Below are 27389 nucleotides of genomic sequence, written 5' to 3'. Positions count from 1 at the left end.
TCTAGAGTAGGAGTGAACTAAGTTTAAGGCCCAATCCCATCTGACTTACCAATGCTGATGTAGCCCCTAAGTAAGGGAACAATTCTCTACCTTGAGGAAGCCTCTGCGAAGCCCTGCAAAGCCCCCAGGATGCAATGCATGTCTAGTTGGCAGGGTTGAATTGGCACTGGAAAGTTGGATAGGATTGGGCCCTCAGGCTTGTGGAATCTGTCTGGAAGTAGAGCCAGATTCTGAAACGTGTCGGGATGGAGTCAAATGCAGAGGGTATACTCCATAACTTTACTGTCACTGTTTCCTTCTAAAGCCATGCATAACCCTGCATAGCTTGGATCTTGGCATCCTGAAAATTCAGGTGACCCATGACATCATTGCTGAGCATCCAGAGATGCTGTCACAATGCAGTCACAATGTAGCATGTCAACAGAAGGGGTCTGCACAGTGTACATCCCTTATAAGAACATTGCTTACTGTACCCTATAATACTTAACATTTATATAATGGTTTTGGAGACTGCAAATACAGTGCTTCACGTTTGTTATCTTGATGATGTCCTGCAAGTTGAATAAGTCTCATTATCTCCATACTGCAGCAGAGGCTGAGAGAGATGAACTGATTTGTCTAATGTCCCCTAGTGAGTCTGGATGACAACAAGTTACATGGTGAGTTTCATTAGACATGGAATGTAGTAGGTGCAGTATTAGACATGGAACCCCATTCTTGGCAGCTGTACCATGTTTGCTGTAATGTCTCTTTTTACAGAAAATATACCTTGCCATTATATCAACTCTTACTATCTGTGCATCATGATTCTACATTCTCTCTTTATAGGGTTTAGCTTCAACGTATTTCTTTTTTGGAATGCTTTTCTAAAATTTTGCCAGCATTCTTTTTTGGTAACTCTTAATTGTCAGTGAAACATGCCATTTTGTACTTAATTTGGTGTCTGTTGTTTTATGAAGGCTTTAAGCTTCTGTAACTACAATACTTTTTGTTTGATGGCGCTGTTAGTAATTTAGGAATCATTCCAAGACTGGCAAGAATCCAGATGGAGCAGTGAAGTGAATTCATTGTTACTTTTCAGATACAAAAGTGATTAATAAAACAAAAGTCATGGAGATGAAGGGGAAATCCTTAATCGGCATTATGTCTTCTTTCATAGGCTCTACTGCTAGAAGAGATGGATACGGTTACTGTAGCCATGCCCATAAAATGCAAGGCACAGGATGCCCCAACAGAGCAATCTGCTGAAGACTCCCAAGATGAATATGAGGTTAAAGCACTGACTGATACTGAATTACGGGAACAGCTTTTCTCATATGGAATCAGCCCTGGACCAATATTACGTATGCATCAGATAAATAATGACTAGAATGGGGAGGATTTAAAGGGCAGTTTAATAAGCAGCATAGTCCATTACTGTACCTAGGCACTGAAATTACCTGTTGCTAGTAGAAGATAATGAGTTCAAACAGGTGGGTAATTTCCAGCTTGAGGCAAGCTAATTCTGGTCAGGGAAAGTAAGCGCAACTGCTCTGAGATGGCTCTTCTTCCTTTCCTTTGGGCAAAATGTTCCACTCCTGTTCTGGTATGTGTACTTTTGTTTATTCAAACTTCTCACCTCTTCTTTTTGTGTGTAGGCTCACAAAAAGTGTTATTACATATTTTCCAAAACACACACCTTGCTCTGCACAGAATTCGCAGTTTAGGTAACTTAAGCAGACCTGTGTACGCTGCAGAAATAAAACCATTCCAAGAAAAATAAATCCTGCACAAAGGTGACCCAAATTATGAACTAAGAAAAGCTGAATTCTGAAATTTTCAGTATACAAGTTGGCATATTTGCTTGTATCACATAGTTTTATTCTTCTCTTAGGAAAAGGTGAGAAGCTCTGCAGGACACTGAACCCTCATTCCCTCACCAGAGAAAATTGTACTCTGCCTCTGCTGGATTTTCCCATATCGTCTTCACTCATCCCCTTCTAGTCTTTGCTGCCTTTGGCCATATTTTCAAATTCTACCACCTTTTCCCTGTTTGAAAATGAAAACAGATATGGGAAGGGAAAGAAAAGCCCAAACTAAGCTTCAAGAAATCATTATATTGCATTTGGTCCATATCTGGTTGAAAACTGAGGCCTAATTGGACATGATGGGATAATTGTTCACATTTCTGTCTTGTTCACTGTAACAGGTTATGTATATTTGTTCTTTCCTTTACACACAGTAGGTCAGTTCACACAATTAACTAACTATAGTTAGCCTTTAGCCTAATGAGCCTGTATGCCCCTTTGTCTCATTTCCTGGCATGGAACCATAATGTATTCTTCCTGGTTTCTTTAAACTGCGGCTTGCAAAAAACTGGAAACTGTGGTTTTAATGCTGCCTTTCAAGGGTGCACCTTTGCTTAGCTAAGCAAACTCTGGTTTTGCATCCTTGCGCTTGCTACCCAGAACGAAATTACCATTTCTGGCTTCACAGAATCTAGCTTAAAAAACCAAGATTCCTTTGTGAGCATAGGGGTTAGGAGGAAGGATCATGCAGACTCTTTAGGATTAAAGTCATGTTTCAGTTCCTAACTAACCATGGATAACCAATGTAAAATTGAAGATTGTTTTTAAACAAAGGGCTACATCAGGGTAAGGCAAGAGAGATTTGAGGTTTTGCTTCCATCTAGTTTCCCACTAGTTTCATTTAAAAGGTAGACCCTAGTACCCATCCACCCCAATTCCCATTTTATATGCGAATAGGACAAACATGCATAGAATAAACGTCACTGTGCGTGACTAGTGTGTCTAGCATGACCCTCAGTTCCAGCAGCAATAGTTTATATAAGTTTTGAGCTTGTAAGCTGTAACGATCAACTCTGTCTCACCCAACTGACTCCAACTTTGCCATTAACTCTGGTACATTTAAAAAGGACACGTAGAAGTAAAAAAAAAAAAAGCCTCACAACCAATCCTGTCCTCATCTGTGATAAAAATAGCTGACAGCCTTTGGTGTCTCTTTCAGGTCACTCTTCACCAGACAGCAGCATCTTTTAGTGATGCTTCAAGAGAGAGTAGATTGAGCTGGGCTCAGGCCTCAGCCTTTGGTTGTGGTGACAACATTTCTAAAACTGTCCTTTAGTGTTCCGACTATAAGAACATGCTTATAAGGCACCATATACTTTTTAAACACATTTTTATTGAGAGATTTCCTCCTGTTCTATAGGAACACTTTATGTTATGATCTTGATCTTTTTGTGGAACAAACCATGATTGCTGCAGTCCTAAGCAGAGTTAAAAGGAAGTAAAAGCTAACTGAATGCAGGACTTCTGTCTGAATAAGCATACGTATCCATGCATTAACTTTTTGGGTATGATATAACCTGTGTGAGATAACGTTAGGTAGACTAGATAATGTTAGATAGGTTTCTCATCTCATTTTCTGGCAGAACACCGTTGTTTTGAACAACATCTGTATGAGAGCAAGAACTCAACACATGAAGCTAGTGATAGGACAATACTGCCTATTAAATTTCTGCCTGACATGTAGCTCTAACGAACAGTCCTGATGAAATCAAAAGTGGCCTTTCTGTTTTTTTCCTGTTCTTCTTGAAGGTCCACTACTTAAATTCTTCATTTGCAGTTTGGTAACTGGCTTGAGGATGTAAACGTGGAAAATAGAAAGTCACTGTTCTAATTCAGGAAAATGAAATAATACAGAAGCAAAGGTAGAAGATTTATAGAGCATCTGTATCATTTAGACCAGGGGTCACCAACCTACAGCCTGGGGGCCACATCCAGTTCACCACAAGACTTTATCTGGCCCACTGTAATTTGTGTGGTTTTTTTTTTTGGTCAGAGCATTTCCTAATGTTTGACATTTTTACTCATTATATATCATTTCTCAATTTAAGCATGTCATTGTTTCTTTGTAATTGTCACATTTCTCTTTTGTTCCAAATCATATCCTGCTGATTACAAAAGATTCACGTAAAACTTATTCATTCATTTTAATTTCATTCAATCATTTATAAAACATTTTTTTGACCCACTAAAATGTTTAAAATATATGATGTGGCCCTCTTACTGAAATGTTTGGAGACGCTAGATTTGGACAGCTAGGTCTACTCTAGAGGCACTACTAAGCATTCTGACTTTTTTTAGCAGCTAAAAGTTCCAATTCGGTTTCATCATTTAGAATCCTGAGAAATGCAGTAAGCAAATGTGAAAAGCTCTTACACTCTGACTGGTTTGTTTTAGCTTCTACAAGGGCTGTTTATGAGAAGAAGCTGCTGCGGTTGATGAAGATATGCCCAAGAGCAGCAGCTGTGAAGGAGGAAGTTGGCAATTCTGAAAAGGATGGAGAAAAAGGTAGTGCTTAGTGATCGTTTAGCACAGGGGTGCCCAAACTCCGGCCCTGGGGCCACTTGCGGCCCTCGAGCCCTCTCAATGCGGCCCTCAGGGAGCCCCCAGTCTCCAATGAGCCTCTGGCCCTCTGGAGATTTGTTGGAGCCCACACTGGCCCAACGCAACTGCTCTCTGCATGAGGGTGACTGTTTGACCTCTTGCGTGAGCTGTGGGATGAGGGCTCCCTCCATTGCTTGTTTTTTCACGTCTGTGATGCAGTAGCGGCAGCAAAGGAAAGGCCAGCCTTGCTTTGTACAAGGCCTTTTATAGGCCTTGAGCTATTGCAAGACCTTCATTCAGTCATATAAGTTCATCTTTAATATACTCATTTATGTAAACTTATGTAAATTTATTCAAATTTGAAATATAAATTAATTTTTTTTCCCTGGCCCCCCCCGACCCAGTGTCAGAGAGATGATGTGGCCGTCCTGCCAAAAACTTTGGACACCCCTGGTTTAGCACAAGAAATTGTATTCTGAGTGTTTGTGAACATGTAGTACAGTCCAAATGAATGTACTGGTAATGAGTAGAAAGCTGTTAATATTCATACTCAAGATTTGATATTCTTATCAGTTATTTCAATAGAAATGCATGGTTCAGAAGTTTAGCAAGTGCTTGAAGTGAAAGGAGAGTTACCAGAAGGGTGAAAATAGATTTCAAAGTAGTCTCTGTCAATTTCAAAGTAGTTTTCTTTGGAATGATTTTTAAGCCAAAGCTGCCTCCCCCCCCCCCCCATCCTGCTGTTCACAATCTGTGGCTATAGACTAAATCAGCCATTTTCAACCACTGTGCCATGGCACACTGGTGTGCCGTGAGTGGTCCACAAGTGTGCCACAGGAATTTGGGGAAAGGTCATTTATTAATAGGGCCAATGGGAGATGTGAGCCCCCACTGGCAGCATGGTGTGCCTTGTCAATTGTCAAAAATCTGGTGGTGTGCCTTGACCATTTTAGTGCCTTGTCAGTCTGCCATGAGATGAAAAAGGTTGAAAATCACTGGTCTAAATATATCATTTAGTTTATAGAAGGGCTGAGCAAATCCTGGAATAGGTCACCATGGCACCTAGAAATTTCATTATGGTGTGTAGAAAATGGTCAGTTGTCTGTCCATCCCCCCCTGAAAAAGTTACCTTGCTTTAAAAGGGGGAGAGAATATAGTCTTTTGATGGGTACTGGCATGGGAAGGGTTTCCAGGACTCCCTAGGAAGTTGATACATAGGACTGGAAGGTGGTCACGTAGACCAGAGGCAGCTTGCAAAGTGAGAAGCAGATGTGACTCTGGTTAACGGGCAGGCGAAGGTGGCAGAATAAGCTGCTGCTTGCCATCGCTGCCATGTTGCTTGCTTCACCTTCACTGAGATAAGGCCTGGTACCAGCAAGGTGAGACACCACAACATGCCAGAGTCCTTGCAGGGTAAAATCTCCGTTTATACCTCCATTCTTCCTGGCCATTAAAAATAGTAACACAAGATAATTGTCAGTGGTAGGACTTCAGGAGCTTGGATTAACAACCTCTCTTCAAGCCCACAAGATTTCTTTACAGGTCATGTCTACACAGAAGTAAGCCAAGTGAATTCAGTGGGGCTTACCCTCCAGTAAGTGTGCATAGAATTGCAGCTTCAGTGACATGAAATATCTAATTTATACCATTCACCAGTGGCACATGAGTTTTCTTTGGGGAGGGGAGGGGGGGAGAACTGGTGTTAAAGCACAAAACCCTCAAAGCTGAAAATTTGTCTTTAATTTGGATCTACTGTAGTCCACAAAAGAGCACTGACTTCTTGCATTGTTTCCCTGATCATACGTAAATGTTGCCTTCCTGTACTGACTACTGGCTCTAAAATGTTGATGCTACTTAACTGATTTCAAAGGGATTTGGTCTTCCAAAACAGAGCTTCTCTTCTGTGCTCATGAGTTGCTTTGGTTTGGCCATGTGTTACTGTTTACATTTGTGAAATACTGTATGTCTAGTGTTACATTCCCAGGATAGTGGCCTCACATATTTTTTTTTAAAGAAGTGCTAGACATGTACACTGACTGTGATCAGTTCACTAAAGAACAGTGATACGACAAGGGGCAAAAAAGCTGAATGAGGGAAACACTTAGGTACATCTAGAGTGGCCAGCACAATGCAAGCTCAAAATCACCCCTTTTATGTATACTTCCCTACGTGTATTTTAAAAGCACAATTGTCAGAATTGCAACTTCTAAAAACAGCCTTGAATCTTTGAGATTGTTGGACCTTGTTAGCGGACATCTATGAGTTAGTGTGCACATCCTTAAGAAACATCTTTAAAATCTTTGGAGCTGGGTATCCAAAAACGTAGGAAGCCACATTGGTTCATTAACAAAGCAAGTGCAAAGCACAGTCTGCTAACACTTTTATTAGGATTAGCCTGAATGGCACTCACAAAAAGTTGTGAGTAGCAAGCTTTGGGGTTCTCCAGAGCTCTTCATCAGACTGGGTGTTAAGCAAAGCAAAAAGAGGTGGAGTGAGGCTAAGCATGTTATAGGCATCCAAGGGTCTGTTGTTTTAACAGATAGGTTCATTACTGTAGTGTATAGCACTTAAAATGTTGCTTGCATGAGCCCCTGTGGAGGACAGCATAAAAATACACACAGTCCTTTAGTTGGATCAAATTTGGCTGCCTCTCAATAGTTAAATAAAATACTGCACATTATGGCGCTGTTCTCCTATCTGTCTTTTAGTCCTCAAAGAGCCACCTAGTGCTGTGGGGCAAACCTATTTTCTTCTTTCAAGCAGCTCTCGAAGTTTACTGAAGATAAATCCAGCCGATCTGGATTATTTTGCAGAGTACAAAGGTTTTACAGCTGTATTTAAGCCGTTTACTCAGTGGGACAATTTCTTAGCTGCTGAGAACAGAAAAATGTAAAATTCTGAGCAGCAACAAAATGTTCTGTAAAATGTTAAACTAGCAGTTGTATATTTTTCAGATTAACAGCTGCTCAATACAGTAACAATAAAAATAAAAATGTTGCAAGTATTGACATGGATAGGAACTATTGTTATTGCCATTTAGTTTACATCCAAAATTGGGTCCTGAATGCTCCTTCAGATATCTATTATTGAGTTACCAAGCCAAATGTAAGGAAACTTTCATTCACATTCTTCATACTGACCCCAGATTTGGCCCTATGCAGGGATTTCCAAAGCTTGCAATTACAGAAAATGATACAGAATGAAACCAATTGGGGAGTGATGGCTAGGACATTTGCTTGGAAAATTAACTGTGCATCCTTCTCCAACATTAGATCATATTATTATCAAGCCACCTCAGCATGGATTTTAGGATATGTGAAAGAATGTGAAGTCCTTTGTGAATGGGCTGTTGGCCTGATCCAGTGGGGCTCTTCTTTTGTTCTTACTGCTTGGTGGTCTGCCAAAGTGCGTTGTGGCACTAGCATAGGTTATTGTTTTGCACCTGCTCATCAACATATTCTTTCAGTATACTGTATACAAACTTTATTGCGTATTGACAAAGGGTGCCATAATCTATTCCTAGAAAATACATAGTGTTGAATTGCATGTGGTGCTTTCTCTGGGTGATAGCACTAAGAAGAATCTTCCATGATTACTATAACTGGCTTGGTTGTCCTTTTCACTTGTTGACTCAGTCATCAAAGCCCATCCTGATGCTTCTGCAGCTGCAAATATGTCTCTGCAGCAGAAGCTGGTGCCTCCAAAAAGGAGAATGCTACCTATCTGTCCAACCACTCCTTTCACACTGTTTCTGAGCAGCACCCACTCCAAGCTTTTTCTTACCAGCTTCACCCATGGAAGCCCCACTGCTAGTTATGTATATCTCTATGCAGTATTTATTTATTCATTCATTCAGTCTTTATTGGCATAAACAATTTGATGTCAGCGATATCAACATAAAAGTTTACAATAAACAGAGGAATAAAGCCAAGGTTAAAACCACTCATTGTTCAAGACAACTGTGCAGGGGAGCAGAAATACATAAAAATCGATGCCTAGATAACCCTGAGAACAAATATTTCGCAACATATAACAAGCAATGCTAATTTCCTCTATCCAACAGATACCGAACAGTGTCAATAGCTGATCCTTGAAAGTTTTCCAGAAATGGAAATAGGAATTGATGTTGTAGGTCAGTATAGTGGGGGCAATAAAGTAGCACATGGGTCAAAGACTCAATTGTGGTTAGCTCATAAGAACATGACTGGGAACTCTCCAATTACCTATTAAATTTTGCTCTCAGCATTATGCAGTATTCAGGGGTAATGTAGCTCTGAACACCAGATACTGGAGATTTGCTGCTCTCCTGCTTATAAGTTACCAAGAGGTGCTAGTTTGGAAACTGTTGTACTAGATGGAGCCAAGTGATTGGCCCAAGATCACACATTGAGTACAATGAAGAGGTGGGATCTAGTCCCAATCAACAAAGCTCCAAAATAATTTTCCCTTCAATGTACTTCCCCCTTGGTTTTTCCCAAATCATTTTCTTTTAGCTTTCCTCAATTCACTTTCCACTCTGAACTCTCCAGATTTTATTTTCCCTTTAGTTATTTTCCCCTATCCAAAAATATATTCTCTCAGTTAAGCTTCTCTTCCAAAAATGCATCTTTTCCAGGTGCTCTCATATGGATTCTGCTTCATCCTAAAAAAAGGGAAATCCCAGTTTTTGTCACTCATCATTCAGGAGGATTTCAGGGTTTATGTGTGTGTGTTTCAACTAGGGTGTACCTGTGTGCCTACTCCAGTTGATACACAAATAGAAGCCTTCTACCACAAGCATATGGCCCCTAGTAGCTTCCAGACAAATGGATTTTGTAGCTTCAGAAATCAAGTTTACTGAAGACATCATGACCTGGAAAGTTTCATAGAAGTTGGACTTTTTGAATAAATCAGTAGTGAAAAGAAAAAAGGTTTTAGAAAACTTCAGGCAAGGAAAGCATTTTCTTAGAACTGCTTATCCTAGTATTCCTGGCAGTAAGTTGTCAAGCTTTCAAAACCTCCTTTCAAACAGAACTGGAGGTACCTTCAGGCTTTCAGTTTGCAGGTCCCCAAGTTTTCAGAGTATCAAGTTGAGTGATATGGTATGGACGATTCACCGAGTTACTTAAACTTTTCTCACCCAGCAGGAACCGGAGAAGTGGTTTTTGAATCAGACAGCCTCGAATGTACCCCTGGGCTTGATAACGTAAGTAACCCAAGCCATGAATATTTTAAGGATACAGAATTAAATGCAGGAAATTGTGACCTGATATAAACTGATGCACTTTGTGTCAGGCTTCTGACAAGTGAAGCAATTATTCCAATCACATAATTAGAATGTACTACTTCTGTGGCTCTTGTTAATGCACTACAGCCCCAGGAAATGTAATGCAAAAGAGTTTGCTCAGGTATTTAGGTTTATGCCAATTATATTTACAGACAGAAAATGCACACAAGAGGGAATTATAACTGGTAATGCCTGGATAATTTCTTATATATTTCAGGGCACAATCCTAACTTGTGCTGGAACAGGCAGGCTGGCAGGCCTGTGCTGCATCCACCACAAGTTTGGGGCCAGAATCTGCATGACCCAAGGCAAGGTGGAAACTCTCCCCTTGCCCCATGTAGCACTGCATGGGCCCTAAAGGGTCTACCTGGATTTGAACCACCTCAGGAGATGCCACAAATCCGAGTAGACCGGAGCTGCTCTGCGCCACTTGGGAACAGGGTCAGGATCCAGCAAAATTGCTGGGTCCTGGCCCCTCCCCCTGCTCCTGCCTGCCCTCCCCTCCCCCTGAAACACCTCCTCCCCACACCCTCAGACCCCTGTAATGGCTGAGCTCAGCCAACGCAAACCTACCCCGCAAGGCCTGGATCCAGCACAGGGAGGCCAGCGCAACTCCTTGCGCTGGCCTTCCTGACTGTAAAGTCGGTGCAAGCATGCCTTACAGCACGTTTGCAACACCCCCAGGTTGGCACAAGTGACTTGTGCCAGCCTAACCTGGGGATTAGCATTGCACTGCAAATTATTCAGAAAAGGGACAGAACTGGTTCATATGCATGAAGTCAACCATCAAAGTTCCTTTTTTGATTCCTAACGTAATGAAAACAAATTCTAGGGAGAAGATCATGATAGTTGATCCCTTTTCCTAGGCTGACCAGCTTCACACATCCAGCCTTCTGTGTCAACAGGATTTCCCAAATTTAAGATATGCTCATCCAACCACTTGAATTTTCATAGAAGGCAATTCTCCAACCTCCTTGGCAATCTGGTCCAATGATCAGCTGTATTTCTGTTCTGCGACACATCTTTGTTTGGTGCAACTACAAATCTTTAATTAATAATAATAATAATAATAATAATAATAATTTTATTTTTACCCCACCTTTCTCCCCAAAGGGACTCAAGGCAGCTTACAACATATTAAAAACATAATTTAAAAACATATTAACACATCATAAAAAACAGCAGTCAGAGTAAAAAATAGGTAAAAAGACCATAGAGCAGCAGCAAGTCATAAAAGAATCAGGCCTGTAAAAAATATTAAAAGATGTTAAAAAGATGTTAAAAGGCCAAGAACTCAGAAGGCTTGTTTAAACAGAAGGGTCTTCAGGCCTCGCCGAAAGGTCTCAAGAGAGGGAGCCATTCTTAAGTCAAGGGGAAGGGAGTTCCGTAGCGTTGGTGCCACTACTGAGAAGGCCCTATTTCTTGCAGCTGCCCCACGTACCTCCCTAGGCGGCGGCACTTGTAAAAAGGCCTTCTCTGATGACCTAAGAGGACGAGCCGGATTGTACAGGAGTAGGCGATCTCTGAGATACCCTGGTCCAGAGCAGTATAGAGCTTTAAAGGTCAATACCAGCACCTTGAATTGGGCCTGGAAACGAATGGGCAGCCAATGCAGCCGCTGGAGAAGCGGACCGACAGAGTCAAACCGCCTACCTCCAGTAACCACACGGGCCGCCGCATTCTGCATTAGTTGCAGTTTCCGAACCGTCTTCAAGGGCAGCCCCACACAGAGCGCGTTACAGTAATCTAATCTCGATTTCACCGAGGCATGGATCACCGTGGCCAGGTCAGCACAATCCAAGTACGGCCACAGCTGGCGCACCAGCCGAAGCTGAGCGAAGGCCCCCCTAGCCACAGCCGCCACCTGGGAATCCAGGAGCAGCTGCGAGTCCAGGTGGACCCCCAAGTTGCGGACCTGCTCCTTCAGAGGGAGTGCAACCCCATTCAGCGCAAGCCGATAGTCCAGCACCTGCATCGAGGATTTCCAAACCAGGAGAGCTTCTGTCTTATCCGGATTTAATTTCAGCTTGTTAGCCCCCATCCAGATCCTCACTGCCTCCAGACAGCGCTCCAGGCCCTCAACCGCACCCTGGAGTCTGGAGAAAAGGAGAGATAGAGCTGGGTGTCATCGGCATATTGATGGCACCCCACTCCAAAGCCCCGGATGACCTCACCCAGCGGTTTCATGTAGATGTTAAATAGCATGGGGGACAGAATTGAGCCCTGTGGCACCTTGCATCTCAAGGGCCAGGGTGTTGAACAGGCATCGCCCAGCACCACCGTCTGGGACCGACCCTTCAAGTAGGAGCGGAACCACCGCAAAACAGTGCCTCCAGCTCCCAACTCGGCCAATCGGCCCAGAAGGATACCATGGTCGATGGTATCGAAAGCCGCCGAGAGGTCCAGCAGGACCAACAGGGACGCACTCCCCCTGTCCAGTCCCCGGCGTAGGTCATCCAGAAAGGCGACCAAGGCGGTTTCTGTCCCAAAGCCTGGCCTGAAGCCAGATTGAAAAGGATCCAGATAATCCGCTTCATCCAAGATCCTCTGGAGTTGGGACGCCACCACCTTGCCCAGAAACGGGATGTTGGAGACTGGCCGGTGGTTATCCAACACAGTGGAATCCAGGGAGGGCTTCTTCAGGAATTATGTGGGTTATTTGAAGAAACTTCTTAGTATGGTGTATTGGAGTCTTTGTTGCTGCACTTCTCATGACTGCTAATGCTTGCATGATTATTAATTTAGTGTGTCTTATATGCCATCTCCTTCATATGATTTTCCTGATCTTCAACTCCAAGCATGATATTTGTGGCTTCTCTTTTACTTTAGAAATCACCTGTAGATATGGCCGACCGCCAGAGAAAACTCTTGTCTTCTGATGTAGAATACAGTTTAGCCAAAATAGTGGCAGAAGTAAGTAGTTTGATCTGTTTGCAGCCCTTTGAAAAAGCTTCTTGTTAGTATGGTGTATTGGAGTCTCTTTGTTGCTGCACTTTTCATGACTGCTAACTCTTGCAGGATTGTTAGTTTAGTGTATCTTATATGCCACTTCCTTTGTTACTTCTTTCAAATCCCTTCTTAAAACCCATCTTTTCCAAGAAGTGTTTGACATAACCCTTAATCCCTATACCCTATTTCAACAACATTTAAGTGCACGTAATTAAAATTATTTCTTTGTTTACCCTTTCCACTGTTTTTCTTCCTTTCCTGTCTATCTTGTGCCAATATATAGATTGTAAGCCCCTTGGGGCAGGGACCTATTCTTGCATTCTTTGTAAAGCCCCGTTTAAATGGTTAGTGGTATATAGATAAATCATAATTACACTTCCATTTAGGTTTTGCTTATTTGCTTAGCTGTGTCTGCCAAACTGTGTTTGGCAAATATTGTGTTCTCCTAAGAACAATTTATCTTTGAAATTTCAGTCTCACAGTTGCATGACTGTAACTTTCCAGATCTCTGACCAAAATTTCATGTTAAAGAATCTGCAAGCACCATACATCCTTAAAACTCCTACGTTATGTCTATACTAGCATTCCTCATACTGCTAGTATGCATACTGCTCATACTATTGATTTAATTTTGGTTTTTACCAGGACAACTGGGGACAAATTCTTGTTTGCAGCACATTGTTTCTTCTGCCTGTTGTAGATTGTAACCTTCTTAAAATGAGGCTGAATTTGTACATTTGCAAACATGCACATTCAGATTTACATGCACAAATAACTTGGGAACAAAAATGACGTGGCTGGAAGCCTTGAGATGCAGAGGCCAGAGTTGTTCATATATATAACAAAATAAGTAAAATTTAAATGGGGGACCATCAGTCAGGTATCCTTGGATGAGATGCAGATTGTAGATGGTTTCTCAGCTTTAATTGGAGCCAGGTTGCTCAGAGGTGAGCGGGAACAGATATGTCATTATAGTTAACGGCAGAACTCAAACTGTGATGCTTCTTCTTGAGTTCCCGGTTCACGCTACTAGAGCGATCTTATGTTAAACCATCAGGGGCCTGTTAGGCAAAAGTGTAAAATCTGTAGCAAAAGGAAACACAAAAGTCTTTTTAGTGGACTAAAAAGTCCCAAGCGTATGCATTTGTGTACGCAGCTCATGTTTGATGAGAAACAATGTTGTATATTCACCATTGATATTTCAGACTTTTTATCCTCCCCTGCATTGTCCACACTATGTTAATGAATGTCATTGTGCTTGTTTACAGCTACAGGAAATACTGCCAGAAGGTAAAGGGACAGCTCATCGGTTCCAAGGACAGAGGAGGAAATTTGCCAGCAGTCCTGAAAGGAATCCTGGACAAAAGGTATTCTTACGAATTAGTGTGCAATGGACTCAGATTTTCAAGTTTATACTAAATTTATTAAAGATGCAGTTTTAACAGATGCAGAAAACAGAGTTCAAGAGCAAATGTTAAAAAGAAAAGTTATTACTGGTACTTGATAATAGTAAACATGCTAGAACAGGGGTGACAAACCTGTTTCATACCAAGGGCCGAATAGCATTCATGATGCCTGCTGAGGTCCAGAAGTGATGTAATTAGGCAGAAAGTGATGTCATTATTCAAGACATGGGAGAGTCAATTTTCATGTGGGCTGCCCTTACAGCAGTAACATCTCAGCGCTGCTCAGCTGCTGAAAGCTTGAGGGCCAGATAAGAAGCTTCCGCAGCCCGCATCCGGCCCCCGGGCCTTAGATTTGACACCCCTGTGCTAGAATAATGCATAATCTGCATCTGCCTGTAAATTTCAAAGTCCTATGTTTGTCTTTTACCCAACTGCTGAAACTTCTTACACCTTTGCTCAACCAAAATTGTCAACTTTTGGTGCCTACCTCACATGCTGGTAAACCATTACTAAATAGCATGTTCCAATGCAGAAGTATATTCAATTGTGTCCAATAGGGTTTACTTCCAGGAGAGTGTGGACAGAATTCCAGCCTAAATCAATTTCCTTCCTGTTCATTCTGACACTAGAACTTTATTTTGCTTTTACAAATTTGAACCTTTGTTTTAGCATGTATGGATGAGGTAGTCTTAGAAATGGTTAAACTCATGAAGTTAGAATGTGTTCAGATTATTGCATAGTAGCAGACTGACTTACCCATATGTCTAACCTGTGCATCAAATTGGGCCTCTTTCATCATCAAAAGGGTTGCTAAAAACACATAATATTTCAGGAACCTTAATTTTTAAGCAGAATAAACTTCATGTAGCTAACTTTTTTCTTTTTTAGCTTTTCTTTTGGATAGTACTTCCAATTGTGTCTCTTTCTTCTCGGGTAGAGAATTCTAGTATAATTTAAAGCTTTACTGACACAAGATCATTTGGGTCATAATGTCTCAGACGGCCTAGTTTAAAAAAAATCTTCAGTAGGATTTCCCTTTTAAAGAAAGAGAGATTTCTCAATATGGTTACTGTTTGCTGAATTCTTAGGCAGAAATAAGTATTATTTTTCTAATAGCATGCTTTTCCTGTGGGCTTTTGTGGTCAATGGTAATGCTTAAAGCTGAAGCTCTGAGTACAACCAGTATTTATGTCTAAAAACCACGATTCCCATCTCAGCTCCCTCAGGTTGATGAGCGAACTCTCCTTTCATCCGTTATGTATAAAGGCATTTGCATTTGGTTCATGCTCTCCCTTTCCCAACTGGCAGAAAGTGCAAAATAAGATTAGTGCCCTTTCTAGGAGAAAGCCGTGGAAACTTATGGTGCTTTTATAATAAACTGGTTATTGTTCAGGTTGCAAATCTTCTAGAGGCACAGCAGCAAATGTAAAACTAGTTCAACAGCAGCTTTGGTCTAGATCAGGGGTGTCAAACTTATTTCATACAGAGGGCCGAATAGCATTCATGATGCCTGCTGAGGGCTGAAAGTGATATCATTAGGCAGGTAGTGATGTCATTAAACAGGTCATGACCAAAAATAAGCACTTTTTCTCACTTGGGAACTCATTAGCTGCAAATGATAGAAGAGAAAATATACATATCTTGATCATATTCAAGATATAGGAGAGCTCAATTTTCAAGTGGGCTTCCCTTTTAGCAGTAACACCTCAGCATGGCTCTGCAGCTGAGAGCCTGAGGGCCAGATAAAAGCTTCTGCGTGCCACATTCGGCCCCTGGGCCTTATGTTTGACACCCCAAGTCTAGATCCCCAAAGACCAACTGTAAGCAAAGGTTTTTAAAGACATGTGGCTTCTAGAGTTAGCAACTATTGAGACAGACTCAAAACCTGTCAATGGCTTATTTTATAGGAGGGCTGCTTTGAAGAGAGGATGGAGTGCCTTTGGCCAGAGGTGCACTCCATCCATTGAACTATAGATTCCATAGTGTGTGTTTGTGTGTACCAGTTATAGCACATGGCCTATTTGGGACTTTAACTTGCCCATAATGAAGTCTCCTTTGTCTTAAGTATAATTTTAAAAGTCTCGACTACGTTTGGTTTTTCTCTGGGTACTTTATCTGCGAAGATGAACGGTTGCATTCTCCACTGCCTGGTTTTGCAATATCAGAAGTCCACTTTCTTAGTTCACCTATTGTTCAATAAGAAATTGTTATCCATAGTTTCCTCATAGTTGGCTCAGACAGCATCATTTGTGCTAACTTCAGCTTTTCTTTGCTGAGAAAACTCTAAATGATTCAGCCTATTTAGGCAGTTGGTTTACTCTTCTGCTCAGGAAACGAGTTCACCATTAAGATATTAATGGCCCAATCCTATACTGACACAGTGCCACTGTGAGCAATGTACATTATGGCATATGTCCTTAGGCACAGCAGCTGGTTTGCCAGTAGACCTGTGCCCCAGGTCTAAATTGGGTGGAGACATGGGGAGAACAAGAAGTAGTCAAAGTACACCATATCCTAAACCCCCTTCAGATGACAGGCATGTCCATGATGCTGGAAAAATGGTACACCAATACTCCCATGCTCTATTTTAAATAGAAAAAATAAAGATCCCATTGGCTTTCAAAGAGAGCCCTTTTCTATTTAAGACAGAATATAGGGGGGCTGTGGTGAGAACTGCGGTAAGCACAGAATGCAAAGTTCATTAACATGGTTTTGCTCACACCCCAGCATTCTGCTTAAAAGGGATAGAGCCCACTATCCATCTACCCTGGGGCCAAGTTACACATTTCACATAACATGTAGTTTGGCCCTAGCATGTAGTCAGAGCCAAAAATTGACTGGAATTTTTGAATGTTTTAATATTGCTTTACTGAGAACCACTTTTGAGTTAGAGAGCCACTATATAAGTTAATTATACTTGGCATTTGAATAGTGTTTTTTGAGTGTCTGCATGAGTATGCTGCACATGAATGACTGAGGCAAACCTTACAACAACCCCATAAGGTGAGTCTTTTTATCCCAATATTGTCGCTGGGGACAGAAAGTGGCTTACCTTGGTCCACCTAGTGAATTCATGGTGGAAGCAAGATTCAAACCAGGGAAATCCTGGTTTGTAGCTCAGTTTCTTACGGTCTAATCAGGTATATGCATAATTGTGCAACTTCACTAAATGCAATGCTGGTTTTAACAATAAGTAGAAAGCAAGAGGTGGTGCAAACTTATGGTAGTGGTTCCAAAACACACTTTAGATCAGTAGCTGCCAACACCTGCTGAATTATTTATTCTTTACATCAGATCCATAAGACTGCAAAAACGAGCAATTCTCTGGAGACAGCCCGGGCTTTGTTAGAAAGTTTTCTTTGGCTCTTCAATCTCTGTTAGCATTATTCCTTCAGAGACTGTAATAATCTTCCAGGTGCTCAACCAAATTGTAGCAGCACAATTCTGGGGCAACTGAGCATTCCCAGATCAAAACGCCATTTCTGTATGAAGAACAGCTGGTTTATTGATTGTAATGTAAATAGATTATACACATGATCTAATTTTTAAAAAGTGTAAAAAATTTTATCTAGTTGTGTGCTAAAGTGTATATTAAAGGCAGGAATTATATTTTAATCAGTGGTAAAGATGCTAAGATCCAAAATGAATCATAGTTGCATTTATAGAGTCAGAAAAATGCTTCTGATGTCTCATCTCTTTGCCTAAGAAACATAATAGGAAATGGTTTCACTGAGAATCAGTGGCGTCACAACGTCACCAGGTGCAGGATGCCAGCGTGTCACCCCCTATGCAGTGGGCGTGGCAACACCCCAGGTGGTGGGCGTAGTGATGCACTATCACTCCGCCCCACTGGTTTTTTGGCTGTACCTTTTGATAGAACAAATATAGAACACATTCTGCATGAAATTACGCATTGATTGATATATAACATGATTTTAGTGATTTTGGTCACTAGTGGTGTCACACCCCCCCCCCCCGAGTGTCAAATTACTAACACCTTATTGCAGCAAATGTTTAGCACTGGGACCCACTTTTTAGAATGACAATGTGTCCAAGGCCCACCAGAAGTGATGTAATGGTGGAAGTGACATCATCAGGCAAATTAAAATAAATAAATATAAATAACTAAAGTAAAACAAATAATTAAATAAGCAGAAGCCAGCCCTGTTCCACCAAGTGAATTTCCTCTGTAGCCTGCCTGCAATAACCCCCCACCCCCCCAAAAAAAATCAGTAAGGTTTTCAGCCCTACCCAGTGCCCAGTTCAATTTAAGAACTTCTGTTTAAACCTGTCAGAATCCACCTGGCTTTGCAAGTCTCAAAAAGGTTCACCTTATCAGCTGAAGCCTCTGTTTTGATCCTTTTTAGTAGGGGGGGGAGGCTGCCTTCTGGAGCATTTGTTGAGCTCCAGTTCCATCAGATCAGGACCATTCTGGTGGCTTCACATTCCCCTTTGCCTGGCCTGACCACCAGCCAAGGCACGCTTGCTTACTCATGAGTAAACTCGACCATGAGGCTTAGTTTCGCTTTCCGTAGGGCGCAATACATTCATCTGCTTGGAGGGAGGGACTTCCTTCTCAGGTGTTTTTGGGGTCTGCATTCATTGGATCAGGACCATTCAGGTGTTGTTGGATTCTTCTCAGCCTGCCCTTTCCAATGGACTAAGGCAAGTTCACCTACTCATGAGTAAACACGCAATATGGCTCACTTTCACTTTCCATAGGGTTCCATGCATTTTTTGTTCTCCGGTTTTTTGGCCATAACTTTTAATAGAAAGGAGATATTTCACTCTGGTTTTTGCATTGCATTCCGCTTGAAATTCCACATCCAACAGTATATAATATGATGGGGTTACTCCTAACCACCATGATTTTAGCATGTCACCCCCCTGTGTGCGTCACCCGGTGCGGCTTGCATACCCCGCACCCCCCTAGAAACTCCACTGCTGAGAATGTAGGCTAGGTCATGTACAGACATTCCAAACCAGCCCTGGACAATTATCCCATAGAAGATCATGATTAATAGGAACAGAGCATCATTGCCTTGCTCTTTTTGACATTCAGAAACCATTAGGAGTGGAAGGGAGATATCCTTCGATGTGTTAATGGAGTCACTAAGGTTCATTTTAGCACTCTTTATAGCAGGGCACACTTTTAGACCATACTTTCTAAAATCACATACTCCTAGCCCTGCATGACATTGCCCATTAGCTAGAATATTCTACTGTGTCAAAAAGCAGAGGTTGCTTTTAGACTTTCCGTGAAACCGGCATAGCTGAAATAATACACAAGTACCTACAAAATCTTGCATATTCCATTTTTTTTTCTTTTTGCAGGCAGCTAGGATCCCATGTGAAGATTATGGTAATCCTGATGCTAATGTTACTGAGGGAACAAGGTAAAGCTCTTCAAAATTACACTATACTCCTCTGTTGAGTTTTCTTACTTTATTGTATTTTTTAAAAGTTGGAAGCTGACTTGGGGGCCTCTTAAGAGGTAGAAAGGTGTGATATAAATACCTGGTTCAACAGGTCTTTCTTTCTCTTGGAGGAAGATGTGTTGGAGTAGGGCTAGACTCAGCAGAGCAATTACTAATCAAAAAAAGGCTGCTTTTCTCCCCCGGCTGCTTGCAACTAATAATGCACAAAAACTGGAGGCAAAAGCTTCAAAGTTAAAAAGAAGTTTACTCACACACAATTCCATGGGAGCTCATACTTACACTTGATTACATTAGGAGTTCCAAACACTTGGAATACCATGAGCCCTAGATAACTGCTCCTGGATGCATGTAAGTATGATAAAATATCAACTGAGAGCAGAAACTGAGAAACACAAGGAGAAGTCAGGAAAGAAGAGAATATATACCTTCAAGGAAGAGAGCCAAGGACATCCCCTTACAATAACCACTAAAAGAGAACAGGTGCCATAACACTTATGCTACCCTCTTCTGATAGATGCAGCTCAGTATTGCTATTCCCCAACAAGATGAAGAAGCTCCATTATGGTTTTCCATATATTGTGAATCAATGCGTTTGAACACACTGTGAATGTTGCCAGGCAAATGAAAAATTAAGTTTTACATTGTAGGCAATATTGTAACGTAGGTGAAATGTGAGAAAACCCATGTTACGTTGATTTACTTGCTCTAATTCTATGAATGGCCGTCATCAATGTGTATGTATGAATATTGCGTACATTTGCCAGAAGGCATACTGCATGGTTCATACATGAATTCTGGTACATTCTCTTGTTCACTTTAAAATTGGCAGTGCAACCTCTCACAAATTATTTCCCAGTTTGTAGAAAACAATGTACATGTCTGACTTTGTTATACACTGATTTTTTACACATGGATTTGACTCATCACAAGTGGCCACTGCAAATGAGAAGGAATGTGCTGATTCTTGGAGAAGAGGAAAAATGCATTCCTTTAAAATCACAGTTTAAAATAGAGAGAGGGCAGCTGGCTGACCATCCATCAATCAGTCTCTCTCTAGGCTTCCAGAGTCTTATTCTTTCCCTCTGAGCCAGCAACCCCTCCCTTCCCCCTCAGCTTGTAAAATAAAGATCACCACATTGTATTGGTGAAGGGAGGGGTTGGAGTGAAGCCTTTCTAAGCATCTGGAGAGAGACTGATTGATGGATTGTCTTCTTAATGACTCTATCTTACATCACAAAGGTCAGCAAGGCTGTTTTTAAATTGCCCAGCAAACACTGTTTTTAAAATGGATTTGCTATAATGTGTTTTTTTGCCATCCATGTGAGTTCTGGGAACAAGAATGAGACTCAACCTGTGCAACCGCTTTAGTTGACCTCAAGGATGGGCTGGCCCTGATCTTATCTTATTGTACTAGAAGAGTGTTCCAAGGCTGAGAGAGTTACTACAGCTTATTTATTTATTTACGTTTTTCATACTGCCCTTCCTCCAAAGAGCTCAGGGCAGTGTACACAGCTGCTTCCCTCCTTTTGTCCTCACAACAACCCTCTGAGGTAGGTGAGAGAAAGTGACTGGCCTAAGGTCACCTTTGTGGCTGAGGGGACATTTGAACCTGGATCTTGCAGGTCTAAGTCCACTTCCCAAAACACTGCACCACATTGGCTCTCAGTGTGCTCTCAGCTTTTTTTTGCCACACATGTATTTTACTTGTTAATTTGTATACCAGTAGTTAACCTGCCAGTTTGTATGTGAACATGATGCTGACCTGGGGCCACATAGGTAGGTTCAAGGATTAAATGCAGTTGCACCTTCCATCATGGTGCAGAAGATAGAGCCATTGTAAAACTAACAAATCAGTGCCAAAGGAAACAGCATTATGGAAGATATTACTGTACCAGTTTCTTTATGTTGCCATGGGCCATGTTAAAGAACATATACAGGTTGAGCCTCATTATTTGCGTGGGTTCCTTTCCAAGCACTCACATGGATGTCAAAAAACGCACTACAGCTAATCAATTTTAAAAACAAAGTTTCTTTGATACAGTGATTTAAAAACAGCCTTGCTGACCTTTGTGATGTAAGATAAGAGTCCTTAAGAAGACAATCCATCAATCAGTTGTCCACCAAGAGCTTAGAAAGGAGCTTCACTCAGCCCCTCCCTTCACCAATGCAAAGTGATCACCTTTCTTTCATGTGCTCAGGGGGAAGGGAGGGGTCACCTGGAGAGAGAAGGATTGATGGATTGTCAGCCAGCTGCCCTCTCTCTCATTAAGGAGGCTATTGTTAAAGGACTGTTCAGTTTTTTGAACTGATTTTAAAGGGGTGCATTTTTCCCCTTCTGCAGGGATCAGCACATTCCTTCTCATTTGCAGGGTCCATTCGTGTTGAGTCAAACCATGTATAAATAGGCTGGACCTGTACAGTGAGCCACTAGGCTTGGCTTAAGGTTAATGTTGAGTTTCACAAAACTGCTCCTTTGAATTACACAGATAAATTTGTTGCAGTTGATGTTTTGTAGTATTTTAGCTGGCTTCCTTTTTCCTTTTGAGGTCTGTTTGACACCACATGCCTACATTTGAAAAGTATTAGGTAATGTTTCTGTCTTGATTAAACAACATATGTTCATCGGCATTGCCTCTCATTTTTCTAGTACTAAAAGAAGAGCAGTGACTTCGAACCCTCCTTCAGGGCTGCGTGATCCTGAAATCAAACACAAGGTGGTGCCTGAGACACCAGAAAAAGGATTTCTATCAAGGCGTGCCAAGATTGCTTTGTTTGCCATCTTTGTTTTTGTATTCTTTCTGTTTATAATGTAACTGTGGAAACGAACATCAAGCACCCATTTAGAAGCTTCATCAGTAGCAAATGAGTGCATCCATCCTTGAGAGATGGAATTGCAATGGTGGTTCTTTAACTGCTTATGAATAAGTGATTTGGGTAAGGAATTAAAAAGCCAAAAAGGGAGATCCAAGGTGTGTGTTGTCTTTGCTTAGAATGTATTGTGCATCACCATCTCTATATCTTTCAACATCTGGCAGAATTAGATGGTTTACAATGTCTGTCTTCATCAAATTGAGTTCATAGGTGGGTATTTTCTTAATCAGTTTAGGACCAAACTAGACATTATACATAATGTATAATGCAGCCAAGTGTTTGTTCTTTATTTTTAAGGATTGCACAAAAGTGTATGTGTGTGAAATGGCAGAACTGCGACAGAGGGTTCAGTTGTGCCCCTGTCATGCTATTTTAGTTAGAAAAATTTTTCCCATTGACTTTCAAATGAAGATTTTTTAAAAAAAACTAAAATAGTGTGGAGAGCAGTGTGATTGGGATTGAAACGGGGGGCGGGGGGACAAGTCCTAAAGACCCCTTGCCCCCAGTTGCACTTCTTTCCCATTCCACCCTCCCCCACATGTGTGACCTTTAAGCAGACAAGAAGAGACATTGGGCCACATTACATTCTGCATAATGTCTAGTTTGACCCTTAGTGCAAGTTGCTCAGTTTGACATTTTGTTCCTGTTTAGAAGGTGGGCATTTCTTTTATGAATCAATGTGTGTTCTGTTTTGTTAGTTGACAAAGTCTATCTACCCAGAAGACAACTTGCTTAAGAATGATGAGCAAGACATGCGACTCCAGCACCAAGTGAGAAAACCCATAGGGCTGCAGTTCTGCTCCTCTACTATGTGTGAATGGAGAGAAATTACAGAAAAGTTCCCTGAAGGAGCTAAACAGCATCCTCTGTCCCTGTCATTACTGCATGGAGCCAGTTGCTAGATTCTTCTGTGCAAAGCACAGAGGGGTTCCTGCTTGAGATAAAGTGCTTAGCTGTAATAAAGTATATATGCATTGCCATTTATTTATTTAATTTATTTATTAACAATATTTCTACCCCGCCTTTCTCCTTGAAGGGACCTATGGCTCCCCCAGGTCAAATTAGTGGTTTTGTTGCTGTCTTTTCTTCTGGTTGGGGTTGTAATGCTTGAGTATTAAGAGTTTAATCACAGCAGACCTCTTTAAAATACACGTATCTTCCCACTCATTGTTTCTGTTGAAAGAAGCTTGAAAATTCTTCTTAACAAATAGTGATATCTTTGCATTCTTGGAGCAAAGTTGTTCATATTTGTTTGTAACTTTCATTTTTGAAACATGAAAATGTGTATAAAACATTTTTTGCTCTGTGATTCATTTCATAGTTTCAATTTCTTTGTGCAAGTGAATCGCAGAGCAAAAAGTGTTTTATGCACATATTTTCATGTTTCAAAAATGAAAAGTACGAATAAATATGAACAACTTTGCTCCAAGAATGTAAAGTATGTTTCAGCTTTTAATAGTTCTGTATTCCTTAGAAAAACATAAACAAGTTCTCAAATATGTTCTTCCATGACAAATGTTGTATTCAAAAGTTCCTCCATGACAAATGTTATATTTATATTGCCTTTGATTGGCTAGCTGTTTCTGCAATTTCTCATCTCCAATAAAGTGCTTTATTACACTTCCCTCTTTCTACATTGCACACCTTATGATTTTTACCCTGTGGAAACAAGGGGGCACAAGTAGCAATTCTAGCTGTCATTCATCTCCTTCAGTAAATGTTTCCTGTGATTATCTCCTGAGATATGATTTACTAGAAAGACTAGGAGATGATTTGATATCTTCTAACAAGTCAATGTCCATGATATTGTGCAATTACTCCGTAATAATGTGCAGAAAACATAGACGGGTAGTTGATCAATGTTCCTCAAAAACTCGGTTTCTTTGGTGAATGAATACATTTGTAAGAGCATGAATGCTTTTCTTAAACCAAATGATTTTTTTTTTAATTCTAGAAAAATGCATATGGGTTATTTGGCTCACTTGCCTGAGTAATGTGCTTGGCATCTTTTTTGAATTCTGTGTTATGGGTTCACCAGTGGTCCATTGGACTACAGATTTGCCTCATTGTTTTCCATCTGAAAGCAGGGGTGTAGTCAGGCAGAGGGGCCAGCAGTACAGTGTCTCCTAAAACTATATCATCATTAGGATACTCAGGTATTGTCTTAAGAGGTAACACGCTTAGAAGGAGATAAACTGAGAAATTTGCTAAGAGGCATATGTTGATATTTTGATCATTGTCTTTTCCCACGGGCTACCTAAGAGATTGTATGTAGCTCATCTTACATTACAGCTACAATGCTATGCAGATTGTATGTGGGAGTAAGTCCTGGTAAACACAATGGGACTTCTTTCTCGGTAAACATGCATAGGCTAATATATCTTTTATATGTAATCAGTATTTTTCTAATGTTTCAGTTTTTATACATTTGCTTTGAACTATTGCAAGTCACTCCACGAGTTTGAAGATGAAATAAGCTACATCTTTAAGTTGCATCTCCACAACATTGCATATATGCAACAGGGATCAAATGCGTACGCTTGTGTACTAGGCAGAAATGGGTTCAGTACAGTATAATAAGTTTCAAAGTAGAAGTAAGTGGCAAGAGGACAACAGTGTGATGAAGACACTGAACACTGATTTTATTGTTGTATAGTCTTAGTGGGGTATGGCTATGGAGGTGTCATGGCAAGCTTCTGCCATTCAAGACGTACCACTATGCCACTGGGATTATATTTTCTAAGGTGTTTTAATTCCTTGATATGGTTCATATACGTATGTGTATATGATATGTGATTTGGCAGTCTAGTTGAAGTGCCTGGATGTCATTGGAACCCTGAATTATTTAACCTTTGAGTAGTTCTGGAATGCAACTGTCTGGGAGTTGAAAGCTTCGTTTTGTTTCAGACAATTGGAAATTGATCACTGTGGCAGTTCAGTGAGGAATGTTTAATTTTGGCTTGTGCTATTTAACTTACTTTTAATGAATCTTTAGAACTGTCCTTGTCTAGTGTTATAGGGGAGAAAATTTCCTCTCTCCCAGGAAGTTAAAAGTGCTTGTTCACTTGGCAAGGCTTATCATCAAAACAAACAAAGTAAATGTCATATGGTATTTGGTGGAAGGCGCAGAATACACGATGATCTCATTCACAGGAAAGAATAGCTGCAGGAAAGATTATTTTTGTTTGAGCACAAACATTAATGAAACCCATGATTAATCATGCAAGGAGGCATAGAGACTTTAAGCAATTGGTTTCTGCTTTCCACAGTGATGCTAGCAGTGAAAGGAAAAAAGGCACAATTGCACCCCCTTAGCAGTGTTTGAGTAAGTTGATACTGCTTGCACTCAGCTTTCATTTAATACACATATGCACACATGTTTCTAGTCCTCAAGACTGTGGAAGTATATGGACACTAGCTAGTGAATCTGTCTGGATGTGATTATAACATAATTCAGATGGGGGGAATAGGGGGTGGATTTGGACTGTTTTTCTTTCTCTTCTAGACACAGCAATCTAATATTATAATATAATAATAATAATACAGGTATTTCTATACCGCCTTTCTTGGTCCTCAGATTTTTCCTTAGACTTTATTCAAGGCGGTTTACATAGGCAGGCTATTTAAATCCCCATAGGGATTTTTACAATTTGAAAGAAGGTTTGTCTTTCAAGAAACCACAACATTCAGGTATTTCTTTCTTGATCTGGTCGCACATTCGGGCCTCCATCTTCCAAAGCTCAGCAGATGGAATAGCTCAGCTCAGCTTCTCCAAGGTCGCACGGTGGCCTTGAACTGGCGACCTTCGGATGTTATCTTCAGGCAAATGGAGGCTCAACCCTCTAGACCAGACCTCCTGCCCTACGTAAGACCTCCTGCCTTATGTATTGAACAATAACATATGGAATCCAGAATTCTGTACATTAGAATTAAGTTACTGGAATTGGAAAAATGGAGTTACTGTAGTGCTGAATTTTCATTTTTTAGTGTGAAGCATATGTTGATCCGATATGGGGCCTTTCAAGGCATATCTAGCTAGCAGTGCCTTGTGCTGCACCATGGAAGGCACGGAAAATATTCTGGGAAAGGCACCCATCCTCTAGATATCCTCTGATCACGATCAGAGTAGCTAGGCATACAGTTTATGCCTCCCTTGGGTCCTTTTAGCTAAGTGGACCAAAAAGGAATCTACACAGGCTGAAATCCTTTCCAAATTTGAGTTAACATGGAGCAGAAGTGTTAAAATAGTCCATCTTGAAAGCAGAGAAAGCCGTGCTGCCTGAATGTGTTCTGTGTACATAAATTACGATCTATGACATAGCTAAATGAATGTTCCCAGGGCACCATGGCCTACAGTTTGGGAACCACGGTCCTATGGGTTAACTCTGAGCTCCTGCCAAATTCCAGGGACTCAAGACTCTGGTTCACTTCATGGTAGTAGTCCAAGTGGCCTAGGCCAGACTTAGATGGACCAGTTCTTTTGTACTCACACAAACACAAACCTATAATAAATGGTTTTTTAAAGTATATAATTATGCTTACACATTACTTTGAAAGGCATTTAGGAAAATAAATACAATACACAGTGCTAAAACAATAAAGCTAAGCTTACTTGTTCCTAACGCTCACCTGGATCTTTCCAACTGAGCATAAGGAAAGGGTAACTTCTCTACCTTCCATATCAGGACTGATATGAATGGATGCCCATGACAGAAATGGCAAAAAGCAGTTCACTCCCTTCCAGCAACAGATTTTTTTATACCTTAAAGTCAGCTCTTAGCCAACCAGATATTCAGACCAGCCAAACCTTCTTATCAAACCAGCTAGTGTTACTGCTGGTCACTCACTCTGACTCCTCCTCACTGAAGATTCACACTTGGCTCCCAATTCCAATAAGCGAGACCTTGATACCAAGTGCTCTTATGCTCCTAGCCTGGCCAAAGCAAGAATCCTGATAAGGAATGGGTCTTTCAGCCTGCTTATCAGCTCTGTTCCCACAGCCGCTTCAAAGTGGCTTATAAGAAGCAGTGAGACCTAAGTCAGTGATTTTAACTTGTTCTTTACACTTCTA

General features: G+C 41.0%; 1 protein-coding gene across 1 annotated transcript; it reads left to right on the top strand.

Moving 5' to 3' along the window:
- Window positions 1–575: 575 nt before the first annotated feature.
- LEMD1 (LEM domain containing 1) lies at window positions 576–27349 on the top strand. Its single transcript, XM_066624657.1, has 9 exons — window positions 576–659; window positions 1160–1343; window positions 4242–4352; window positions 9512–9573; window positions 13872–13970; window positions 19344–19405; window positions 22095–22236; window positions 23017–23088; window positions 27251–27349. The coding sequence occupies exons 1-9, from the start codon at window positions 642–644 to the stop codon at window positions 27347–27349; spliced, it is 849 nt and encodes a 282-aa protein (XP_066480754.1). The 5' UTR covers window positions 576–641.
- The last annotated feature ends 40 nt before the right edge of the window (window positions 27350–27389 follow it).

This window comes from Tiliqua scincoides, chromosome 4, assembly GCF_035046505.1.
Source record: "Tiliqua scincoides isolate rTilSci1 chromosome 4, rTilSci1.hap2, whole genome shotgun sequence".
In the NCBI taxonomy this organism is placed as follows: Eukaryota; Metazoa; Chordata; class Lepidosauria; order Squamata; family Scincidae; genus Tiliqua; species Tiliqua scincoides.
Note: the sequence above shows the minus strand (reverse complement) of the source record. Positions and strands in the feature narration are given on the sequence as shown.